This window comes from Eleutherodactylus coqui, chromosome 5 (genome assembly GCF_035609145.1).
Source record: "Eleutherodactylus coqui strain aEleCoq1 chromosome 5, aEleCoq1.hap1, whole genome shotgun sequence".
In the NCBI taxonomy this organism is placed as follows: Eukaryota; Metazoa; Chordata; class Amphibia; order Anura; family Eleutherodactylidae; genus Eleutherodactylus; species Eleutherodactylus coqui.
Genome location: NC_089841.1, coordinates 186,086,149 through 186,111,180, shown reverse-complemented (window position 1 = coordinate 186,111,180; position 25,032 = coordinate 186,086,149). Strand labels below are relative to the sequence as shown.

The 25,032-nt window shown below is 45.2% G+C and overlaps 2 protein-coding genes across 2 annotated transcripts; both read right to left on the bottom strand.

The window, feature by feature from the left end:
* Positions 1 to 7,971: 7,971 nt before the first annotated feature.
* On the bottom strand, positions 7,972 to 8,892 carry LOC136628898 (olfactory receptor 10G7-like). The gene has a single exon (XM_066604989.1). It carries the CDS (start codon positions 8,890 to 8,892, stop codon positions 7,972 to 7,974), a length of 921 nt encoding a protein of 306 aa, XP_066461086.1.
* A 5,820-nt stretch (positions 8,893 to 14,712) lies between these two features.
* Positions 14,713 to 15,684, bottom strand: LOC136628896 (olfactory receptor 4E2-like). The gene has a single exon (XM_066604988.1). It carries the CDS (start codon positions 15,682 to 15,684, stop codon positions 14,713 to 14,715), a length of 972 nt encoding a protein of 323 aa, XP_066461085.1.
* Positions 15,685 to 25,032: the final 9,348 nt, after the last annotated feature.

Genomic DNA, 25,032 nt, shown 5'->3' with positions numbered 1-25,032 from the left:
TGCTGCCGTACAGGCTTGTGGAAATGGAGGCTTTCAAAAACATGATGGTGGCGGCAGTCCCACGCTACTCGGTCCCCAGTCGCCACTATTTTTCCTGGTGTGCCATCCCAGCCCTACACCAGCACGTCTCCCGCAACATCAATCGTGCCCTCACCAACGCGGTTACTGGGAAGGTCCACTTAACCACGGACACGTGGACAAGTACTGGCGGGCAGGGCCACTATATCTCCCTGACGGCACATTTGGTGCAGGCTGGGACCAAGTCAGAGCCTGGGACCGCTCACGTCCTACCCACACCCAGAATAGCAGGTCCTTCCTCGGTGCTGGTATCTGCGGCGATCTATGCCACCTCCTCTAAACCCTCCCCCTCCTCCTCCTCCTACGCAACCTCTACCTCTCAATTAAGAAATGTGAGCAACATGTCGCCAGCAGTCGGTGTGGGGCGGCGCGGCAGCACAGCGGTGGGCAAGCATCAGCAGGCCGTGCTGAAACTACTCAGCCTAGGTGACAAGAGGCACACGGCCCCCGAACTGTTGCAGGGTCTGACAAAGCAGACCGACCGCTGGCTTTCGCTGCTGAGCCTCCAACCGGGCATGGTCGTGTGTGACAACGGCCGTAACCTGGTGGCGGCTCTGCAGCTCGGCAGCCTCACACACATGCCATGCCTGGCCCACGTCTTCCATCTGGTGGCTCAGCGGATTCTGAAAAACTTCCCGCACTTATCTGACCTGCTCGGCAAGGTGCGCCGCGTTTGCGCACATTTCCGCAAGTCCACCACAAACGCTGCCACCCTGAGGACCCTGCAACATCGGTTTAATCTGACAGAGCACCGACTGCTGTGCGACGTGCCCACAAGGGGGAATTCTATGCTGCACATGTTGGCCAGGCTCTATGAGCAGCGTAGAGCAATAGTGGAATACCAACTCCAACATGGGCGGCGTAGTGGTAGTCAGCCTCCCCAATTCTTTACCGAGCAGTGGGCCTGGATGGCAGACATCTGCCAGGTCCTCGGAAACTTTGAGGAGTCTACCCAGATGGTGAGCAGCGACGCTGCAATCATTAGCGTTACCATCCCACTGCTATGCCTGCTGAAAAGTTCGCTGCAAGGCATAAAGGCCGACGCTGTGCGGTTGGAACAGGTGACGGGGGATGACAGTATGTCGCTTGATAGTCAGACCACCCTCATGTCTATATCTCAGCGCGTTTTGGAAGAGCAGGGGGAGGAGCAGGAGGAGGGGGAAGAGACAGCTGGGCACACTGCAGAGGGTACCCATGCTGCTTGCCTCTCATCTGTTCAGCGTGTATGGGCTGTGGAGGAGGAGGAGGAGGATCCTGAAAGTCATCTTGCTAGTGAGGACAGCCATGTCTTGCGTACTGGCACCCTGGCACACATGGCTGACTTCATGTTAGGCTGCCTTTATCGTGACCCTCGCGTTAGACGCATTCTGGCCAACACGGATTACTGGGTGTACACCCTTCTCGACCCACGTTACAAGGAGAGCCTTTCCTCTCTCATTCCAGAAGAGGAAAGGGGTACGAGAGTGATGCAATACCACAGGGCCCTGGTGGACAAAGTGATGCTAAACTTCCCATCTGACAGTGCTAGTGGCAGAAGGCGCAGTTTCGAGGGCCAAGTAGCAGGGGAGGCGCGGAGATCAGGCAGCATGTTCAGCGCAGGCCAGGCCTATGCCAGCTTTATGGCTCCCCAGCAGGACTGTGTCACCACTCCCCAGTCAAGGTTGAGTCAGAGGGAGCACTGTAAAAAGATGGTGAGGGAGTACGTAGCCGATCGTACCACCATCCTTCGTGATGCCTCTGCTCCATACAACTATTGGGTGTCAAAGCTGGGCACGTGGCACGAACTTGCGCTGTATGTCCTGGAGGTGCTTGCTTGCCCTGCCACTAGTGTCTTGTCAGAGAGGGTGTTTAGTGCAGCTGGGGGAATCATCATGGACAAGCGTACCCGCCTGTCAACTGCCAGTGCCGACATGCTTACACTCATAAAGCTGAACAAAGCCTGGATTTCCCCAGACTTCTCTTCTCCACTGGCGGAGAGCAGTGGAACCTAACGATTCTTTTCGCTGCAACCGCAGATGAAAGCACTCTTCTCAATTACCGGAAAAACGGGGCGTTTAGCTTTGTTAATCTGTCTCTGATATTAGTCCTCCTCCTGCTACTCCTCCTCCAGAAACAACATGTCATCGCGCTGAACTGCCAATTTTTCTGTAGCCAAAGGCTCATCTAGCAATGTTTTTACAATTTTTAAAAGTTTCAAAAGTATTGATACTTTAATATGAACCAATTTTTTCAACAGGGCTGGCTCCAGGCCCTGTTACAAATTAAGCAACAGCGAGCTGTATCTTTCAAAAAATATTTATGGGTTTCACCTGCCCTCTCGGTTGATAAATTTTCAGAGGTACTCTTGTACTCTTGGTACACAAATTTTTTGGGCCCACGCCTACACTCTTATCCAACTAATTTTTACGGCCTTCGCCTGCACTCATGGTACCCCAATGTTTCAGAGGTTGGCCTATACTATTACTACAGAAATTTTACTGGGGTCTGCCTGCCTACACTTCTGCTACAAGAATGTTACAGGGGTCTGCCTATACTGCTGCTACAAAAATGTTACAGGGGTCTGCCTATACTTCTGCCACATAAATGTTACAGGGTTCTACCTACACTTCTGCTACAAGAATGTTACAGGGGTCTGCCTATACTGCTGCCACGTAAATGTTACAGGGGTCTGCCTATACTGCTGCCACGTAAATGTTACAGGGGTCTGCCTATACTTCTGCCACGTAAATGTTACCGGGGTCTGCCTATACTTCTGCTACAAGAATGTTACAGGGGTCTGCCTATACTGCTGCCACGTAAATGTTACTGGGGTCTGCCTATACTTCTGCCACGTAAATATTACAGGGGTCTGCCTACACTTCTGCTACAAGAATGTTACAGGAGTCTGCCTATACTGCTGCCACGTAAATGTTACAGGGGTCTGCCTATACTTCTGCCACGTAAATGTTACCGGGGTCTGCCTATACTTCTGCTACAAGAATATTACTGGGGTCTGCCTATACTTCTGCCACGTAAATGTTACTGGGGTCTGCCTATACTTCTGCTACAAGAATGTTACAGGGGTCTGCCTATACTGCTGCCACGTGAATGTTACAGGGGTCTTCCTATACTTCTGCTACAAGAATGTAACTGGGGTCTGCCTATACTGCTGCCACTTAAATGTTACAGGGGTCTGCCTATACTGCTGCCACTTAAATGTTACAGGGGTCTGCCTATACTTCTGCTACAAAAATGTTACTGGCGTCTGCCCTGACTGCTGCAACGTAAATGTTACAGGGGTCTGCCTATACTTCTGCTACAAGAATGTTACTGGGGTCTGCCTATACTGCTCCCACGTAAATGTTACAGGGGTCTGCCTATACTTCTGCCACGTAAATGTTACCGGGGTCTGCCTATACTTCTGCTACAAGAATATTACTGGGGTCTGCCTATACTTCTGCCACGTAAATGTTACAGGGGTCTGCCTATACTTCTGCTACAAGAATGTTACTGGGGTCTGCCTATAATGCTGCCACTTAAATGTTACAGGGGTCTGCCTATACTGCTGCCACTTAAATGTTACAGGGGTCTGCCTATACTTCTGCTACAAAAATGTTACTGGGGTGTGCCCTGACTGCTGCAGCGTAAATGTTACAGGGGTCTTCCTATACTTCTGCTACAAGAATGTTACTGGGGTCTGCCTATACTGCTGACACTTAAATGCTACTGGGGTCTGCCTATACTTCTGCCACGTAAATGTTACAGGGGTCTGCCTATACTTTAACTACAGAAATGGTGCTGGGGTCTGCTTATACTGCTGCTACAGAACTGATACTGGCGTCTGCCTATACTGCTGCTACAAGAATGTTACTGGGGTCTACCAATACTTCTGCCACGTAAATGTTACAGGGATCTGCCTATACTGCTGCTACAAGAATGTTACTGGGGTCTGCCTAAACTTCTGCCACGTAAATGTTACAGGGGTCTGCCTATACTGCTGCTCCATAAATGTTACTGGGGTCTGCCTATACTGCTGCCACTTAAATGTTACAGGGGTCTGCCTATACTTCTGCTACAAGAATGTTACTGGGGTCTGCCTTTACTGCTGCCACATAAATGTTACAGGGGTCTGCCTATACTGCTGCTACAAGAATGTTACTGGGGTCTTCCTATACTTCTGCCACATAAATGTTACAGGGGTCTGCCTATACTGCTGCTACAAGAATGTTACTGGGGTCTGCCTATACTGCTGCCACGTAAATGTTACAGGGGTCTGCCTATACTTCTGCTACAAGAATGTTACTGGGGTCTGCCTATACTGCTGCCACGTAAATGTTACAGGGGTCTGCCTATACTGCTGCTATAAGAATATTACTGGGGTCTGCCTATACTTCTGCCACGTAAATGTTACAGGGGTCTGCCTATACTGCTGCTACAAGAATGTTACTGGGGTCTGCCTATACTTCTGCCATGTAAATGTTACAGGGGTCTGCCTATACTGCTGCTCCATAAATCTTACAGGGGTCTGCCTATACTTGTACAGAAATGGTACTACTGGGGTCTGACTTTACTCCTGCTACCGAAATGTTACAGGGGTCTGCCTATACTCCTGCTACCAAAATGTTACAGGGGTTTGCCTATACTTCTACTAAAGAAATGGTACTGGGGTCTGCCTATACTACTGCAACCAAAAAGTTACTGGGGTCTGCTTATACCTTTTCTACTGGAATGTTACAGGGGTCTGTTTATACTGTGGGTGCACGCAGACTTCCCATCGCGGTGTTTTACCTATTTGGCTCCAAAACACTCACTGATTAGGGCATGAATTGTGGGCCGAGGCCAATATGTATTTTCTCTTGTGTTACCACAGTTATCTGTGAAACTCATTTGGGCCACTGAAGAGGAGCGTTACTGCCTTAATGAGACGTTCACAGCTATACTAGCATCGGAGTCAGCTCTATGCCCGCGTTTGCTGAGGGTGTGTGCAGTGGCCTATGTCCTCGGGGGAGTGAAAGTCTGCCATGTTTGGGCACTGTAATTTCTTCATGTTTATTACTTTCTTTTGGTTCCTTCTGCTCACCTATGCTGTGGGTGCACAAAGACTTCCCATTGCGGTGTTTTACCTGTCTGGCACAAAGTCACTGACTGACTTGAGTAGGGTGCAGAGTGCAGATAGCTTTCCCCTTGCGGTGTCAATTGAGCTATCCGACACCAACACAGAAGGAATCGTGTGTGGCCACATTGATTCCCCATTGCTATGTAACTCGCGGCACCTTGGGTACCACAGTGTGTTTGCTGGAACCAAGCTGTACCAAGGGCCTGCTTACATACTTCCCACACAGGCTACAGTGGGTCCTGGTCATGGTTTCTTGGCCTTGTAAGGCCACCTCCTCCTCCTGCTTGGGGTCAGGGGATCAGCACTGGGCATCATGTATTTGCTCTCGTGTTACCACAGTTATCTGATACACTGGTTTGGGCCAAAGAAGAGGAGCGTTACTGCATTAATGAGACGTTCAATGCTGTGCTAGCATCGAAGTCCGCTTCATGCCCGCGATTGCTGAGGGTGTGGACTGAGGCGTATGTCCCGGGGAAACTGTGGAACTTTTTCCTGGCTAATCCAGTCATTGGAGTGGTGAAAGAAAACGTAACTGATTTACTGAGTCCATCGCAGATGAACTAGCATCGAAGTCCGCTTCATGCCTACGATTACTGAAGCTGTTGGCAGAGGCCTATGTCCCGGGGGAACTGCAACTGCGCCAGGTTGGGCCTGTGGAACTTTTTCCTGGCTAATCCAGTCTTTGGAGCAGTGAAAGAAAACGTAACTGATTTAATAAGACCTTCACAGGTGTACTAGCATCGATGTCCGCTTCATGCCTACGATTGCTGAAGCTGTTGGCCGAGCCTATGTCCTTGGCACAGTGTAAGTCTGCCATGTTTGGCCACTCTGATTTCTTTATTGTTCATGTCTTGGGTTGCCTAGGACCCACCTATGCTGTTGGTGCACACAGACTTCCCATCGCGGTGTTTGACCTGTCTGGCACAAAGACACTGACTGACTTGGGTAGGGGGCAGAGTGCAGATGGCTTTCCCCTTGCAGTGTCGATTGAGCTATCCGACACCTAGACAGAATGAATACTGTGTGGGCACATAGATTCACCATAGCTATGTAACTCATGCCCACATTTGCAGCTCCTGACGGAGGTTGGCACTTTATTGGAATGAAGATCGAATGTCAATTTCTCATTGATTCTCAACTGCATTGTGGGCTGTCACCCCCCTTTTAAAGAGGGTCGCTACCTGGCCCTGCCAACCCTCTGCAGTGTGTGCCTCCGGTTCCTCCTCAAGGCAGACGCACTTATAAATAGACATGAGGGTGGTGTGGCTATGAGGCCAGCGTGTGGCATGAGGGCAGCTGAAGGCTGCGCAGGGACACTTTTGTGTGCACTGTGGATGCTGGGACATGCGGGGGGTTGGGCAGCATGTAACCCTGGAGAAGAGGCAGCGGTGTGACCCGCAGGCAGTGATTGTGCTTGGTTGGAGGTAGTGTGGTGCTTAGCTATGGTGTGCCTTGCTAATGAGGGTTTGTCCGAGGTAAAAATTGTTAGGGGGGGGCCCACTCTTGCCGCTATTGTGGCTTAATACTGAGACCTGGGAGCCTGAGATGCAGCCTTGCATGCTGCCCCTGCCCTGCCCTATCCGTTTCTGTGGCGTTTCCATGACTTTCGTTTGTTTTCCAGATTTTCACAAGTGAAAACCTAAGCGGAGCATGGGTCATATACAAAAATGCTCGAGTCGCCCATTGACTTCAATGGGGTTCGTTACTCGAAACGAGCTCTCGAGCATCGCGGAAAGTTCGACTCGAGCAACGAGCACCCGAGCATTTTGGTGCTCGCTCATCTCTAGTAATAACATATGATATCCACATAATAAAACCTTAAAAATATAACCTGGTGGAGCAGTTATAGCTAATAACATCATATCATTGATTTTGGAGGGTGTTGGTAAAACACATTAATTCTGCCATTGTTTTTTGCACTTTTTTTCAACACTGTATGGTATACATAATATGTTATCTTTACTCTATGAGTCGGCACAATAATGGCGATGCTAAGTTTCCTTTATGTTTAGTGAATTGAAAACTAGTTTCCAAAAAAGATTGGTGGCTGTATGAGGGCTTGTTTTTTGGTTGGATGGGTTGTAAGGGTTTTTTTATGTGTATTAATTGTTTTCGCAAGTGAATGGAAGAAAAAAATATTCTGCATATGTTTAGTGTTTTTTCACACCCTATGCGATGTGATTTACATTATGTGATATATATTTTTCTACAGGTCATGTTTTATTTACAGTTCTATTTCTAGTACTTAAAATATATATATATATATATATATATATATATATATATATATATATATATATATATATATATATATATATATATTCTTTAATAAAAAAACATTTGATTTTCGGAAAGAGGTGGGCTTTTTGGTTTCATTACATTTTATTAATTTCAATATTTACATTTTTGCCCCATTAAGGGACTAAAAGCTGAAATGATTTGATTAGTTCCATAATCAATACTTAGTAAACTAAGTATAGCAATACTTAATTGGTTCCATGATTGGTACTTAGTATTGCAAAGCATTATTGCCTGTCATGAAACATAAAACTGAAGAGCAATCTACTGGCACGACCTAATAAGCTTTCAACTGTAGCAGACCTGGGGGCCTTTTTTTAGGCCCCCTCTTTTCAAGACATTAGATGTGTGTTTAGGGGTTAATGTGCCATTAATAAGACCTGATATGTACTACATTATCAGATATCATAAATTATATCAGTCATAGAAAAATATATAAAATGGTAAAAAAAATTGAAAAATAAACTGTAGGATAAATTTGCTGAAAAATGTATTTCATATTAAAGGCTTATTCCTCTTCCTATTTTCTTCAGAACTTCTTTCACTTGCTTATTTCTTAAACTGTAAACTATGGGGTTTAAAAGTGGTGTGAAGAGGGTTTGGAAAATAGGTACAGTTCTTCCCAATGCAGAGCCAGAATATGGCTGCATGTAGATAAATACACACGGAACATAAAATAACAATACTACAATCAGATGAGAGACACATGTGGAAAATGTTTTCCTTCTTGCATCTACGGTCTTCTTTTTCATAATTGCAATAAGAATATGGACATATGAAGTCAGTATTAAAATAAAGCAGAGTAAGGCGATGGCTCCAATATTGGCTAGAGTCACTGCCTTGTTGACTGTAGTATCAGCACAAGCCAGCTTTAGAACTGGGGTAATATCACAAAAGAAATTGTCAATTTCATTGCAGCCACAATAATGAAGAGAAAAAGTTAATATTGTGTGGGTCATTGAGTGAAGAGATCCGGTCAGCCAACATCCACAGGCAAAAGACATACATATCCTCCAGCTCATAAGTCTTGCATAGTATAAAGGTCGACATATGGCTACATAACGATCATATGCCATGATGGTGTACAAAAAACACTCACAGCTTCCAAAGAAATGGAAAAAGTACAACTGACATACACATCCAGTGAATGAAATAGTCTTATCCAATAGGAAAGTGCCGAGTAATTTTGGAAGCGTAACAGAAGAAAATAAGAGATCTAAAAAAGAAAGGTTTGTAAGGAAGAAATACATAGGAGTATGTAGAGCGGGAGTCTCTTTAACAGCTACAATCAAGAGAATGTTCCCCATAAGTGTGAATATGTATATAAGAGAGAAAAAAACAAATAGCGGCAGACATAGATAATCTGCATGAGGAATTCCTTTTAAAATGAATTCGGTTAACATGGATGATTTGTTATACATTATATGATAATTTGTGATAATCAGAATAGACAGCTTCACATTTATAGTATTATGTATATGCTGATTAACAACACACATGGGAGTAATTGTTTCCTCAGCAGAAGAATACACACAGGGTCAAGGAACCACCAGTACACCCAATCTAGGGAATAGGTGCCGCAATAAGTGTAATAGCTTTTCTAAATTGTACATACATATTGTGTATATAAGAGAGTCCTCTATAAAGTTACCATTGTAGTATATATTAACCCAGTGCCTCAAAAAGACAGTAAGGGTTTTTACCCACAAGCGTTTTTTAACCCTGCGATATCAGTGCGTTTCTTTTACTGCAAATGTCAATTTGACTTTCTAATGGTAAAATCGCATCATACGAAAATCGCAAGTTTGTGCTTCTGCGATTTTTGTGAGATGCGATTTTAACATTTGAAAATCACATTGATATTTGCAGTAAAAAAAACGCACCGATATCGTAGCATTAACAAAACGTTAGTGGGTAAAAGCCCTAAAGCACACATCTAATGCCCTTAAAGTGTATGTTCGTCCTTGAGCACCATTTCTTTTTATCTAAATACAGTGATACCTTGGGTTAAGAGTGCCTCAGCTTACAAGCTTTTTGACTTGAGAGCAGGCACTCTCCTGAATTTTTGCTGTGATTTTAGAACAAAAACTTGGGTTTCGAGCCTTGCTCCCAATGGGGCCGCCGTTGCTGCCTGTGGGCCCCTTTGAAAGCAATGGCCTGCTGGCAACCCCTGTAGTGATTTTCGGGGAAGGGCTTTAAATATAAGCCCTTCCCTGAAAATCATCCCTAGCTGTAGTAAAAAATATATACTCACCAGTTCGAGGCTGCCGTGGCTCAGGCTTGTCTCGCCGCCGCTTGTTCTTCCTGCACTGCTCTGACGCTTCTATATTTAAAGCCCTTCCCTGAAAATTACTGCGGGGGTGCCGACATCCTATTGCTTTCAATGGGGCAATGCCATTCCCATGGAACTCAGTGGGAGAGCTTCGCGATCCGGAACGGATTAATGGCTTTTCCATTCATTTCAATGGAGAAAATTGATTTGACGTACGAAAGTTTTGGGTTAAGAGCTTTGTCACGGAACTAATTAAATTCTTAACCGAAGGCACCACTGTAGGTCCAAAATTCAGTGTTGATTAATATAGAAATAGCTATTTTTTCTAATAGCGCTCCAAAACAAATTCACTGAACAGGAAATTAAATTTATAATGTATCACTAAAAATGGCACTGGTGTTTTAGGCCTCTTTCGCATGGACGACATGATGTCACCGCGAGAAAATCGCAGCAATATCGCATTGGTGTCTCCCCTGTCAGCTTCCTGCGTGTCTCCCCTGATGCTCCGGAAAACTTCTTTGAAGTCTTTTGTCATCGCTTCCTGGATTGGAGGTTCAAATTCCCCACCTCCAGGAGGCAATGGTAGTGATTGGTTCTCGAGCGCCGCGGCTCAGCCAATTAGAGCCAGCACTCAATGAACCAATCACAGCCATTCAATGCAAGAAGACGCGGTGGCTGTTAGGTGATGTATTTTGTTAATGCAGGTAGGGTTTCTTTCAGGGTTTTTACAGTAGGATTTCCTACTGTAAAAGTTGCATCGCACCGCATAGGGAAACATGGGCTACAAAACATCGCAAATTGTAGTAATATTTAGTAACCCACGATTTTTTCCCTCATAATGTTGCAGCCTACAAAACATTGCTAATGTGAAAGAACCCATAGGAAAGCATGGGCTTCACATAAATATGATTTGTAGCACTGTCGCATTGCGAGAAAATCACACGATTTTGTCGCCTATGTGAAACCAGCCTTAATCTTCTACCATTGGGATTTTTTAGTGTGACAGCATAGTGGCTAATATTGTTGCCATACAACACTGAGATCCTGGCTTCAGATCCCACCAAAGATACCATCTGCATGGAGTTTATATGTTTCCTCTGTATTTGTGTGGGTTTTCTATGGGTCCACTGGTTCTCCAACCCCAAAAACATATCAATCGGTGAACTTAGATAGACTATGAGCCCCAATAGGAGCATCCAGTGATGTACAATGCTTTGGATTAAGTATGCACTATATAAATGTGTGAAATAAATATGTTGCAGAGATCCAAAACCTCTGCATAAGGGCTGACACCCATTGGCGATATTTTCTTTCTTGCGCTGCGAGAGCACGGGAAAACTCTCGCCTCGCAGCGCAAGAAAGGCGCCAAAATAGAACCGGCATGTCTCCAATCTTTTCAATGGGGCCAGCAGCAGCAGCGCTAGCCCCATTGGAAAGATAGGGAGAGTGCCGCGGACTTCTGCCACAGCTGTGACAGCTGTGACAGCTGTGGCAGAAGTGTAGAATGATATCCCATTGTTTTCAATGGGATCGGCACTGCTGTCGATCCCATTGAAAGCAGTGCTTTCTGGCAAGCCCCGCGGTATGATTATCAGGGAAGGGCTTGAAATAAAAAACCCTTCCCTGAAAATCATCAATAAGTGGTTAAAAAAAAAATACTCACCTCTTCTTAGATAATGAATAGCTAAGAACTATCTATAGTTGGCTGAGCGCTCAACCAATAGCTAAGCACTAGCTGAGCTGAGCCCTCAGCCAATCAGCACAGCCCTTTCAGGAGGCAGGGATTTTTAAATCCCCGCCTGCTGAAAGTGCTGGACAGCAGTGTTGGGGAGCCAGCTGGAGGACGCGGCTGAGCGGCGGAGAGGTGAGTAAGTTTTTTTTTTTTTTACCACTTATTGAGGATTATCGGGGAAGGGCTTATATTTCAAGCCCTTCCCCGATAATCATACTGTGGGGCTTGCCAGAAAGCACTGCTTTTAATGGGATCAGCAGCAGTGCCGATCCTATTGAAAGCAATGGGATATCATTCTGCACTTCTGCCACAGCTGTGACGGCTGTGACAGCTGTGATCGCTGTGGCAGAGGATTCCTTCATCCCCGCGGTCCCCACGGTTACTTAGATAACAATCAAACTACATTTTATTAGTAATCGATGCAGAAACCCAGGTAAATCCAAAGGATTCATTTACTAGTAGCAATACTATATGAAACTCACAAAATCCTATGCAAACAATATTGAAAAGCATAATTGGGGTTATATGTAGCAGCATTCTTTTTTCTTATTAAATGATTTTTATTAAAACCTTTTGGTCTTTTTTTTCTTAAAACATAGACATTATAAGTCACCACCCCATCTACTGCAAATCTCATGGTATAAATAGGCATTTTAAAGATTTGTTGAGTAAAAAGCAGTGGCATAAGGGTTGACAAGAGGTGTGGCTATGATCCAATGAACAATCAAACCTACCCAATTATTGTTCTATGCAAATACATGCCAAGTCAAGGATATACAATCACTAGTTCACTACTGGTTGCAGGCTGCTTCCAATGTATCTTGCATTGTAATAGGGCATTTATTTGTGTAAATTGTGTTTGCCTATAACTGTTACTTAGATAACAATCAGACTACATTTTATTAGTAATCGATGCAGAAACCCAGGTAAATCCAAAGGATTCATTTACTAGTAGCAATACTATATGAACCTCACAAAATCCTATGCAAACAATATTGAAAAGCAGAATTGGGGTTATATGTAGAGCACAGCATTCTAATTTAATGATTTCCATTAAAACCTTTTGGTTAAATTTTTTTTTTTTAAGTTTTTCTAGACATCATAAGCTACCACCCCATCATCCCCCCCAATTCTCTCACGCATTTCCACGGATCAGAATAGGCCACGTCGGTAAAAAAGTTGGTGTTGAACCCCATGTCTATCTCATCTACTACCGACCAACTCTTCGCATAATGAACATATAGGCTTTGTGTCTTTAGTGCATATTCCTTCTGTCCATATAATTTTGAAAGGGCAGTCTTTAGAATTCTCAGGGAGGTTCAGTGATGTTTCCTATTTTGTCCACCACTTTTACCTAGCTATGAAGTTTCCTAATTAATTTAATCACAGAATATTGTGACAGATTCAGAGCCGACATACATACCGGTGAGGCTATAACCAATTATATCCAGTATCACATATATGACAGATATCCCTGCCTAATTTATGTCTAAGGTAAATTTGCTATTTCTATATTCGCCATATCCTTCGCAGTTAACTATATTGGCATCAACTCAATTGAACATTGCCTAACAAGTTCTAAGACGTCATCCATATCCTATCATACTTATATCGTTTTTTACATTTAAGATATATCCCTTTCTTCTATGGTAGATGGTTGACTTCAATTTTAAATTCCATAAGTGCGGGGCCACTTCATCTAGCATTGAGTTATCAATTTCCTCGGAATGTATGGGAGCCTTGCTATTGCAATCTGTTCCTGTTCCTCCACTGGTAGATCAGTAACATTCTCAAGTATACACACTAATGTAGTAATGTCCAAATCAACCCTGTATACATTATTAATTAGGGAATGTATTTCTGTCCAATATCTGTTCAACTTTGGACAATGCCATGTCATGTGTATTACCCCTGAGGTTTGGGTGTTACAACATATACAGAAAGGAATATCTCCAATCCTTACATCATATACAAAAATCAGGAATGTGATATACTCTGTGTAGTAGATATAGCTGTGACAACTTAGGCTGCCTGTCCATGGGCCTTTTTGCATTGCGTTCCCCGCGGCAATAATTCGTGGGGAACACAGTGCACGCTTTCCATAGCGTTGCTATGGAAAGCACAGCCCCCCTGTCCACGAGCGGAGAATCATAGTGACTCTCTGCTAGTGGACGGCAAATCGCAGCATGCTGCGAATTGCCGCGATTCTCCACAGTAAGCCTATCTGTCAGATAGGCTCACAGCGGAGATCCATCCTCTGGCTCATGCTCCCCGACGGCGGCTCCTGCAGCGGAGATCCGCCATGGGATACCGCAACACCTATGGATAGGGAGCCTTATGTGACTCATTCTTTTTAATCAGCTTTACACTCCTATGTGTTTATAAAATAATAAAACAGTTCTATGGTGGGCATATGCCGATTTAACAGCCATAGTTTTTGATTGTTGGGTTATTCAGATTTTTTCACATCATACATTGATCTTTATTTCTATACCAGTTTTCATATTTTATGTGTCTAAAACACAAACACAAAGCATCTTTGCGGGTTTTCTGGTCTAGCTTGCAGAAAACTGTCAAATTTTCAATAGTAAATAAACCCACATGTATTTAAAATAATGACTGTATTTTGTACTATGATATGAGAATATTACCAAAAAATATTTTATACAATTGTAACATCATTACACAGCTAATTAAAGGGGTTGAACCACAATTGCAAGTTATCCCCTATCCACAGGATAGAGGATAACTTGCTGATTGGTGAGAGTCACACCGCTGAGACCTCTGCCAATCTCCAGAATAGGAACTCCGGTGTCCCGCTTTGCCTGTCACTGCGAGGTTTGTTTCTTCCTTCGTTCTGACGTCACTGTGAATGTAAAGCAGGCCAAGCATGCATGATTAGGTCTTCATTCATTTCCATGGGGCTAAGCAAATGCAGCTCAGTTATCTCTGTAGTCCCATCGAAAGTGAGTGGAGTGCTAGTCTGCTTGTGTGATCAGCGTTCCATTCAGTCTTCTTCTCACTGTGGAGGGGGCAGTAAGCCCACAGTAAGGAGGATGGGGGAAACAAAACTCCTGTTCTCGGGAGGGAACTTAGGAGTAAGACCTCCACCGATAAGCAAATCATTCCCTACCCCGTGGATAGGGGATAGGGAGAAATTTACTTTTAAGATATTCATGAAGTCAAACTTGAAAAAAATATTATACCTTTTTCTTAGAATTACCACGAATGTACATATTATTGATGATCTTTATTGCTTATGTGTATCTTTGTTGTATAATGTGGAAAGATTTTGCTTCTGGAAAACTTTTTGACAGCATTTTTGACCTCCTGGTTTCGTAATGTGTAGATAATTGGGTTTAATAAAGGAGTCAACACCGTGTAGAGGATAGATATTAACTTATCTGATGGATAATTGACAGGTGGTCTTAAATAAATAAATACACATGGTCCAAAAAAGAATGTAACAACCAAGATATGAGAACCACAGGTGGAAAAGGCCTTGCGCCTCGCTTCTGATGAATGGATCTTTAAGATTGTTGTAATGATGCCAAGATAGGAAAACAATAAAATGACAAAACAAGTAAGGGAAATCATTCCACTGTTGGCAATGATAAACATATCTATAAAGTACGTGTCAGCACAGACGAGCACTGCGAGTGGATGAACATCACAGAAGAAGTGATTGATTTTGTTAGGACCACAAAATGGGAGTTGATATGTAATAAAAGCTTGGGTGAATGAGTGTATAAAACCTGCAAACCAGCTAAATGTCACCAGGCAGAAGCAAAACCTGTGATTCATGACTGTGTGATAGCGTAGTGGATTACAAATGGCCACATAACGATCGTATGCCATGACGGTAAGTAGGAAGCACTCAGCGCCACCAAATAAATGAAGGAAGAAGAGCTGAAATATGCATTGGTTAAATGAGATTGTCTTTTTGCCTGAAAGTATGTTAGTAAGTAACCTGGGTATGGTGACTGAAGAGTAGCACATGTCCAAAAAGGACAAGTTACTAAGGAAGAAGTACATTGGGGAACGTAGATGTGAGTCTATATAAACTATAATTATAATGGCCAGGTTCCCGAATAAAGTCATTAAATACAAGACCAGAAAAAAAACTGAGAAAATTACATGTAATTCATGCGAGCTGGAGAGACCACTAAGTATAAACTCCTTCACTGAACTTTCATTCCTGAAGACCATCATGTGTTCCTCTGATGCCTGTTTTTAAGAGAATACGACAAGGCTTTATAAAATAAACACAAATGCAGGTAAATAAGATTTAGGACTCAGAGGCACATGGCCTCATTATTGTTTCTTACAATCTCTATACACAGCCATAAAATATTGCCTAGCATCCTTCTGTATCTCTATATAACTCCAATTTCATGAATGTCATACTTACACAGACTGCACGGTGTCTTAGAACAATATTCCTTAACTAATATTTATATCATTTCCTTCTGGTGCATTTGCAAAAAGAAATTCCCCTGAAACCCATTAAGAGATGTAAAAATAACTTCTTCAATTCTAATTATTATAATTACTAATACAAACCTTTGACTTGACTCACTAAATGTAAATAAATCTGTCTCTTATGGAGTAGATGAAGTATGAAATTGACTATGACACCATTGGAACAGGAAGTAGAATTTTATAGAAATTAATACTGTATGTGGAATTGTACCCCATGAATCCTTCTCCTTCATTCTCTTCTGCTGCAGTGCAGAAACTGTGGATATTAGTGTAGTATGTCTCCACCGCAAGTATGGGTTGGCCGGGCTCACCTACAAGTCACGCCCCAAGCTGGCAAAAGCTCCAGATTGGCCGGAGACATACTACACTAGTACCACTCAGTACTAGTAGGCAGTTCCCAGCTTCGGCATGACTACAGCCTGGAATCTCCCGGATACGCCTCCCGAGTGGTGCTAGCTACTGGGCTGACACTCAGTTCCAGCATTACTACAGCCAGGAAGCTCCCTCCAGACACACCTCCCAACCGAAGTTGGCTCGAAGGCTGACACTCCGGCACTGGTTGGGATGCAGAGGGGGAACACTTAGCTCCAGCATTACTGTATCCAGGAAGCTCCCTCCAGACACTCCTTCTGACCAGTGCTGGTTCGGAGGGCTGACACTCCGGCACAAGTTGAGATTCAGAGGGCTGACACTTAGCTCCGGCATTACTGCAGCCAGGAAGCTCCCTCTGGACACTCCTCCCGCCCGGAGGGCTGACACTCCAGCACCGGTCGGGATTCGGAGGGCTGACACTCCGGCACCGGTCAGGATAAGGAGGAGGGCTGGGAGCCACCTACTAGTACTGAGTGGTACTAGTGTAGTATGTCTCCAGCCAATGAAGAGCTTTTGCCAGCTTGGGGCATGACATGGGCATTACCTGTAGGTGAGCCTGGCCAACCTATACTTCCGGTGGAGATATACTACACTTATACCGAAACTGTGAACAGGAATAGATTTTCATGCTAACCAATTAGCGTTTTCCTGCTCCTATACACTGGATCAACACACACAAAGAAAAAGCTTAGATGACATTGTGACAAATGAAGAACATATACCACTATGTGGCTAAGCAGTGGTCATATGATATGTTAGAGTCTTCCACTAAAGTAATACGTTGGGGATTACCCTGATGTAGAAATGAAGGGAGCAAAAACTTTTCTTCTCAGTCTTTGAAACAACCATGATTGACACAGTACTTGACATGATTAACCAGCAACTTGATTATTTAATTCTAAGTACAAAAGTAAATGACCCCTTATGTAATGTAACTTCCCGCTGTCGTACAAACATGAAATTTGGCACAACCATTCTTTAGGTCCTGAATAAGAAAAGTAATGGAGTCGCAACTTGATTATTCAATGCCAAGTATAAAAGTAAGTGACCCCATATGTAATGTACCTAATTTAATTCTCCAACTTCCCGGTCTTGTACAAACTTAAATTTGGCACAACAATTCTTTAGGTCCTAAATAGGAAAAGTTAAGGGGTTGCAACATGATTATACAATACTAAATGCAAAAGTAAGTGACCCCCTATGTAATGCACCTAATCTAATTCTCTAACTTCTTGGTGTCATACAAATTAAAAATCTGGCACAATCATTCTTAAGGTCCTAAATAGGAAAAGTAAAGGGTTCACAACTTGATTAATCAATGCTAAATGCAAAAGCAAGTGACCCCCTATGTAATGTACATAATCTAATTCTCTAACTTCCCGGTGTCATGAAAACTTGAAATTTGGCATGACCATGCTTTTGCTTCTACATAGGAAAATTAAAGGGGTCACAATTTGATTATTCAATTCTAAATGCAAATGTAAGTGACCCCCTATGTTATGTAACTTCCCAGTTTCGTACTAACGTGAAATTTGGCACAAGCATTCTTTAGGTCCTAAATGGGAAAAGTAAAGGGTTTGCAACTTGACTATTCAATTCTAATTGCAAAAGTAGGTGACCCCCTATGTTATGTACCTAATCTAAAGCTCTAACTTTCTGGTGTTATATATTATACAAACATGAAATTTGGTAAGAACGTTCTTTAAATCCTAAATAGGAAAAGTAAAGGGGTTGAAACTTGATTATTCAATTCTAAGTGCAAAAGTAAGTGACCTCCTATGTAATGCATTTAATAACACACAACTGTACCGCACAATCGCAAGATTTGACATGAGCATTCTTAAGATGGTAATTAGGAAAGGTAAAGGGGTCGCAACTTCAATATTCAATTCTAAGCCTGAAAAACTGTAAAAATCTGCGATACATGAGATAGTTCTTTACTCAGAAACCATAAAGCCTAGGGGAATGATTTGAGGAGACCCTACCTCACCACTATGTGTATATAATTAGGAGAATCTACCTTCCCTCTATGTGTATATACTAAGCAGAATCTAATGATCCTCTATGTGCATATACTGAAAGGCTGTAAAGCACACAAAAAGCAGCCATGGACTGTAGGGGTGGAGCATTCCTTTAAGGCTAAAAGGGGATGTGACCCCCAGTCTGGGGCTAAATTTGAATAAAAAGTGGCGTTACCTTTAAGGGTAAAAAGTGAGGAGAGTGGGAAGGGTGGCACATTCTGCAGAGGGACATTGGTACATGCAGCCTGAGGAGAATCTAATGCTCCTCTAAGTGTATACATATTTTATTCCTCGGTTCCTCTGAAGTAACCACGACTTCATAAAATTTTCTGTGCAAACAACACGTAAAAATCTATACCACGTTAACTATGTTTAATCTGGGTATATCAGCTAGTTATGAAATATATGTGCAAAGTATCCCCACCCGCCCCACATTTTTATTTAAGGTTTTGCTTTTCTTTGTTTCTATGTTCTTTACTTTCTGTTTGAAATATATTTATATTTTTTTAATATCAACCAACCATTAAAAATGGACTTTTCCTGTGATCTTTGTGGAACGGATATATTCAAAGTCAATCGTTGACACCATTACTTCATGTTAGCTTGGACCTAAAGGGGGTGTCTTTTGGACTTTTTCTTGACTCTGCCTACCCCTCTTCCCTTTCCTCCAAAGAAAGTGTGCTTCTTTGGGGATCCTGCCAATTATTGGTTCATATTTTTGGGGTTAGACCTCTTGAGTGCAGGAGATTTTTTTCATTTACTTGTTTTTTATGTATGTCCGAGACCCTTGGTATCTCAGAATACTCCTTGAATCTGCTATCCTCCTTTGGATGTCTCCCATACCATTTGCATTATGTTGCACACCTAGAGCCAAGGCATAGTGGTCCACCCCCTTCAGGTTGTGCCGTACACACCAGGTGAGTCCATCTCATTTATCCATTGAGACATTAACACCATTTATAAAGGGGCTGATTATTTATATTCTTAAAATCTTGATAATATAGCACTGATGCCAATAGAACAGGTAGTGGGGATGCAGCCTCTCATTGGCTGCTGCGTTTACCTGATTTCCCACGACTTCCCCATTGTGAGCTGCAGCACTGGATCTCAGCAGCCACAGAGAGGTAAAATATGTCTATTTATTATTTTCACACAGGGGGTCTTATTCAAAAGGGATTGTCCAGAAAGCAGAGAACCCCTTTAATATGTTGCATGCAAAAATTTTAACCTCAAACTTGTTCTGCTAGTGAAAACTGAGAAAAGATTGACCTACAAAATACATGTTTGAAGTGACATCATTGTCCTCCAAATATAAGAAACTGCTCTTGACTCCACATGATACGTTTTTCATATTTTGGAGCAGATTTACTATTCTGTCTTACATGCTTTGCACTACATTTGCTCTGTGTTTTTAGACAATTCTGGACACGTTTTCTGACTTCTCTGAAAAGCAGCATAGCTGTGGGAAGAGGGTTGTAGTCTAAATTGTATTAAAGAGTGTGCCAACATTTTGGTGAAATGTTTTTGCTTAAATTAAGCCAACTAATATGTAGTATGAGCTTAGGTCAAATAGTCTTACTATTCTAGAGATTTACTATCTAGTATGAGTCGTTGTGATGACTTGCCTAATTTTTACTAAACGTGCCCCAGTGTATATTTATCATTAGGTATTTTTCAAAATGTCAATTACTTCAAGGCCATTAACATCTCCATAGAGTTTCTTGCAGAGTACAATGAATAAAGCGCTACTTCAGAAGAGGAGTACCAAAAGATGCAAACTCTCAGGATCAATCTCTTGCACATTTACAGGAAATCTCTGTTCAGTTCATAATTAGAGATGAGCGAACACCAAAATGTTCGGGTGTTCGTTATTCGGAACGAACTTCCCGCGATGTTCGAGGGTTCGTTTCGAACAACGAACCCCATTGAAGTCAATGGGCGACCAGACCATTTTTGTATTTCGCCGATGCTCGCTAAGGTTTTCATGTGTGAAAATCTGGGCAATTCAAGAAAGTGATGGGAACGACACAGCAACGGATAGGGCAGGCGAGGGGCTACATGTTGGGCTGCATCTCAAGTTCACAGGTCCCACTATTAAGTCACAATACTGGCAAGAGTGGGCCCCCCCCCCCTCCCAACAACTTTTACTTCTGAAAAGCCCTCATTAGCATGGCATACCTTTGCTAAGCACCACACTACCTCCAACAAAGCACAATCACTGCCTGCATGACACTCCACTGACACTTCTCCTGGGTTACATGCTGCCCAACCGCCCCCCCTCCCCCCCACAGCGCACACCAAAGTGTCCCTGGGCAGCCTTCAGCTGCCCTCATGCCACACCACGCTCATGTCTATTTAGAATTGCGTCTGCCATGACGAGGGACCGCAGGCACACACTGCAGAGGTTGGCACGGCTAGGCAGCGACCCTCTTTAAAAGTGGCGGAGCGATAGCCCACAATGCTGTACAGAAGCAATGAGAAATAGAATCCTGTGCCACCGCCATCAGGAGCTGCACACGTGGGCATAGCAATGGGGAACCTATGTGCCACACACTATTCATTCTGTCAAGGTGTCTGCATGCCCCAGTCAGACCGGGCTTTTTAATTCATAGACACAGGCAGGTACAACTCCCTATTGTGAAGTCCCTGTCGACCCACAGCATGGGTGGCTCCCTGGAACCCACCGGCGGTACACAGAAATATCCCATTGCATTGCCCAACACAGCTTAGGTAGTAATGGCGTGCTTAATGCAGGTGGGCTTCGGCCCACACTGCATGCCCCAGTCTGACTGGGGTTCTTTATAAGTGTACAGATGTAGTAAAAACTCCGTGTGCACCTACAGCATGGGTGGGTGCCAGGAAGCCACCGGCGGTACATAGAAATATCCCATTGCATTGCCCAACACAGCTGAGGTAGTAATGTTGTGCTTAACCCTTTCCAATCCAATTTGTATATGGTTTTCCTAGGGGGCTTACTCTTTTTCTGCCGTTATACAACGGCGCTATATGCTGGCTAAAGCCAGTACTGCATGAGCTGACACGTAGGATAGGCTCCGACAGCAGAGAGGCTGGCAATATACAGTAAGAGAACCCCGACGGACGTCTACCAACAACGGAGCTGTACAGCCTTAAACCCTAATGTCTTCACAGGTCACACAGTGGACTGGAAAGGGTTAATGCAGGTGGGTTTCGGCCCACACTGCATGCCCCAGTCAGACTGGGTTTCTTTATAAGTGGAAACAGATGCATTTATAATTCCCTGTGGACCCACAGCATGGGTGGGTGCCAGGAAGCCACCGGCGGTACATAGAAATATCCCATTGCATTGCCCAACACAGCTGAGGTAGTAATGTCGTGCGTAATACAAGTGGGCTTCGGCCCACACTGCATGCCCCAGTCTGACCGGGGTTCTTTACAAGTGGACACATGTAGGTTAAACTCCCTGTGGACCCACTGCCTGGGTGGGTGCCAGGAAGCCACCGGCGGTACATAGAAATATCCCATTGCATTGCCCAACACAGCTGAGGTAGTAATGTTGTGCGTAATACAGGTGGGCTTCGGCCCACACTGCATGCCCCAGTCAGACTGGGGTTCTTTAGAAGTGGACACATGTATTAAAAACTCCGTGTGCACCTACAGCATGGGTGGCTCCCTGGAACCCACCGGCGGTACATAAAAATATCCCATTGCATTGCCCAACACAGCTGAGGTAACGTCAGCTGTAATGCAGGTGGGCTAAAAATTAATTTGATTACACTGTAGGCGAGGGCCCACAAAAATTGCTGTATCAACAGTACTAATGTACATCCCAAAAATTGGCCATGGCCAGCCAAGAGGGCAGGTGAAACCCATTAATCGCTTTGGTTAATGTGGCTTAAGTGGTAACTAGGCCTGGAGGCAGCCCAGTGTAACGAAAAATTGGTTCAAGTTAAAGTTCCAACGCTTTTAAGCGCATTGAAACTTATAAAAATTGTTCAGAAAAATTATTTGAGTGAGCCTTGTGGCCCTAAGAAAAATTGCCCGTTCAGCGTGATTACGTGAGGTTTCAGGAGGAGGAGCAGGAGGAGGAGGAGGAATATTAGACACAGATTGATGAAGCAGAAATGTCCCCGTTTTGGATGGTGAGAGAGAACGTAGCTTCCATCCGCGGGTGCAGCCTACGTATTGCTTACGTATCGCTGCTGTCCGCTGGTGGAGAACAGAAGTCTGGCGAAATCCAGCCTTTGTTCATCTTGATGAGTGTTAGCCTGTCGGCACTGTCGGTTGACAAGCGGCTACGCTTATCTGTGATGATTCCCCCAGCCGCACTAAACACCCTCTCCGACAAGACGCTAGCCACAGGACAAGCAAGCACCTCCAGGGCATACAGCGCTAGTTCAGGCCACGTGTCCAGCTTCGACACCCAGTAGTTGTAGGGGGCAGAGGCGTCACCAAGGATGGTCGTGCGATCCGCTACGTACTCCCTCACCATCCTTTTACAGTGCTCCCGCCGACTCAGCCGTGACTGGGGAGCGGTGACACAGTCTTGGTGGGGAGCCATAAAGCTGGCCAGGCCCTTAAAGACTGTTGCACTGCCTGGGATGTACATGCTGCTCGATCTACGCACATCCCCTGCTACCTTGCCCTCGGTACTGCGCCTTCTGCCACTAGCGCTGTCGGCTGGGAATTTTACCATCAGCTTGTCCGCAAGGGTCCTGTGGTATAGCAACACTCTCGAACCCCTTTCCTCTTCGGGAATCAGAGTGGGCAGGTTCTCCTTATACCGTGGATCGAGCAGTGTGTACACCCAGTAATCCGTCGTGGCCAGAATGCGTGCAACGCGAGGGTCACGAGAAAGGCATCCTAACATGAAGTCAGCCATGTGTGCCAGGGTACCTGTACGCAACACATGGCTGTCTTCACTAGGAAGATCACTTTCAGGATCCTCCTCCTCCTCCTCCTCAGGCCATACACGCTGAAAGGATGACAGGCAATCAGCCGGTGTACCGTCAGCAGCGGCCCAAGCTGTCTCTTCCCCCTCCTCCTCATCCTCCTCATGCTCCTCCTCCTCCTCCTGTACGCACTGAGAAATAGACAGGAGGGTGCTCCGACTATCCAGCGGCATACTGTCTTCCCCCGCCCCCATTTCCGAGCGCAAAGCAGCTGCCTTTATGGTTTGCAGGGAATTTCTCAAGATGCATAGCAGAGGAATGGTGACGCTAATGATTGTAGCATCGCCGCTCACCACCTGGGTAGACTCCTCAAAATTACCAAGGACATGGCAGATGTCTGCCAACCAGGCCCACTCTTCTGAAAGGAATTGAGGAGGCTGACTCCCACTGCGCCGCCCATGTTGGAGTTGGTATTCGACTATAGCTCTACGTTGTTCATAGAGCCTGGCCAACATGTGGAGTGTAGAGTTCCACCGTGTGGGCACGTCGCACAGCAGTCGGTGCACTGGCAGCTTAAAGTGATGTTGCAGGGTGCGCAGGGTGGCAGCGTCTGTGTGGGACTTGCGAAAATGTGCGCAGAGCCGGCGCGCCTTTACGAGCAGGTCTGACAAGCGTGGGTAGCTTTTCAGAAAGCGCTGAACCACCAAATTAAAGACGTGGGCCAGGCATGGCACGTGCGTGAGGCTGCCGAGCTGCAGAGCCGCCACCAGGTTACGGCCGTTGTCACACACGACCATGCCCGGTTGGAGGCTCAGCGGCGCAAGCCAGCGGTCGGTCTGCTGTGTCAGACCCTGCAGCAGTTCGTGGGCCGTGTGCCTCTTATCGCCTAAGCTGAGTAGTTTCAGCACGGCCTGCTGACGCTTGCCCACCGCTGTGCTGCCACACCGCGCGACACCGACTGCTGGCGACATGCTGCTGCTAACACATCTTGATTGCGAGACAGAGGAGGAGGAGGAGGAGGAGGAGGGTGCTTTAGTGGAGGAAGCATACACCTCCGCAGATACCACCACCGAGCTGGGGCCCGCAATTCTGGGGGTGGGTAGGACATGAGCGGTCCCAGGCTCTGACTCTGTCCCAGCCTCCACTAAATTCACCCAATGTGCCGTCAGGGAGATGTAGTGGCCCTGCTCGCCTGTGCTTGTCCACGTGTCCGTAGTTAAGTGGACCGTGGCAGTAACCGCGTTGGTGAGGGCGCGTACAATGTTGCGGGAGACGTGGTCGTGCAGGGCTGGGACGGCACATCGGGAAAAGTAGTGGCGACTGGGAACTGAGTAGCGCGGGGCCGCCGCCTCCATGATACTTTTGAAGGACTCCGTTTCCACAACCCTATACGGCAGCATCTCAAGGCTGATGAATTTTGCTATGCGGACGGTTAACGTTTGAGCGTGCGGGTGCGTGGCGGCGTACTTGCGCTTGCGCTCCAACAGTTGCGCAAGCGACGGCTGGACAGTGCGCTGAACTACACTGCTGGATGGGGCCGAGGACAGCGGAGGTGAGGGTGTGGGTGCAGGCCAGGAGACGGTAGTGCCTGTGTCCTGAGAGGGCGGTTGCATCTCTGTGGCAGGTTGGGGCACAGGGGGAGAGGCAGGGGTGCAAACCGGAGGCGCTGAACGGCCTTCGTCCCACCTTGCGGGGTGCTTGGCATTCATATGTCTGCGCATGGTGGTGGTGGTGAGGCTGTTGGTGTTGGCTCCCCGGCTGAGCTTTGCGCGACAAAGGTTGCACACCACTGTTCGTCGGTCGTCAGGCGT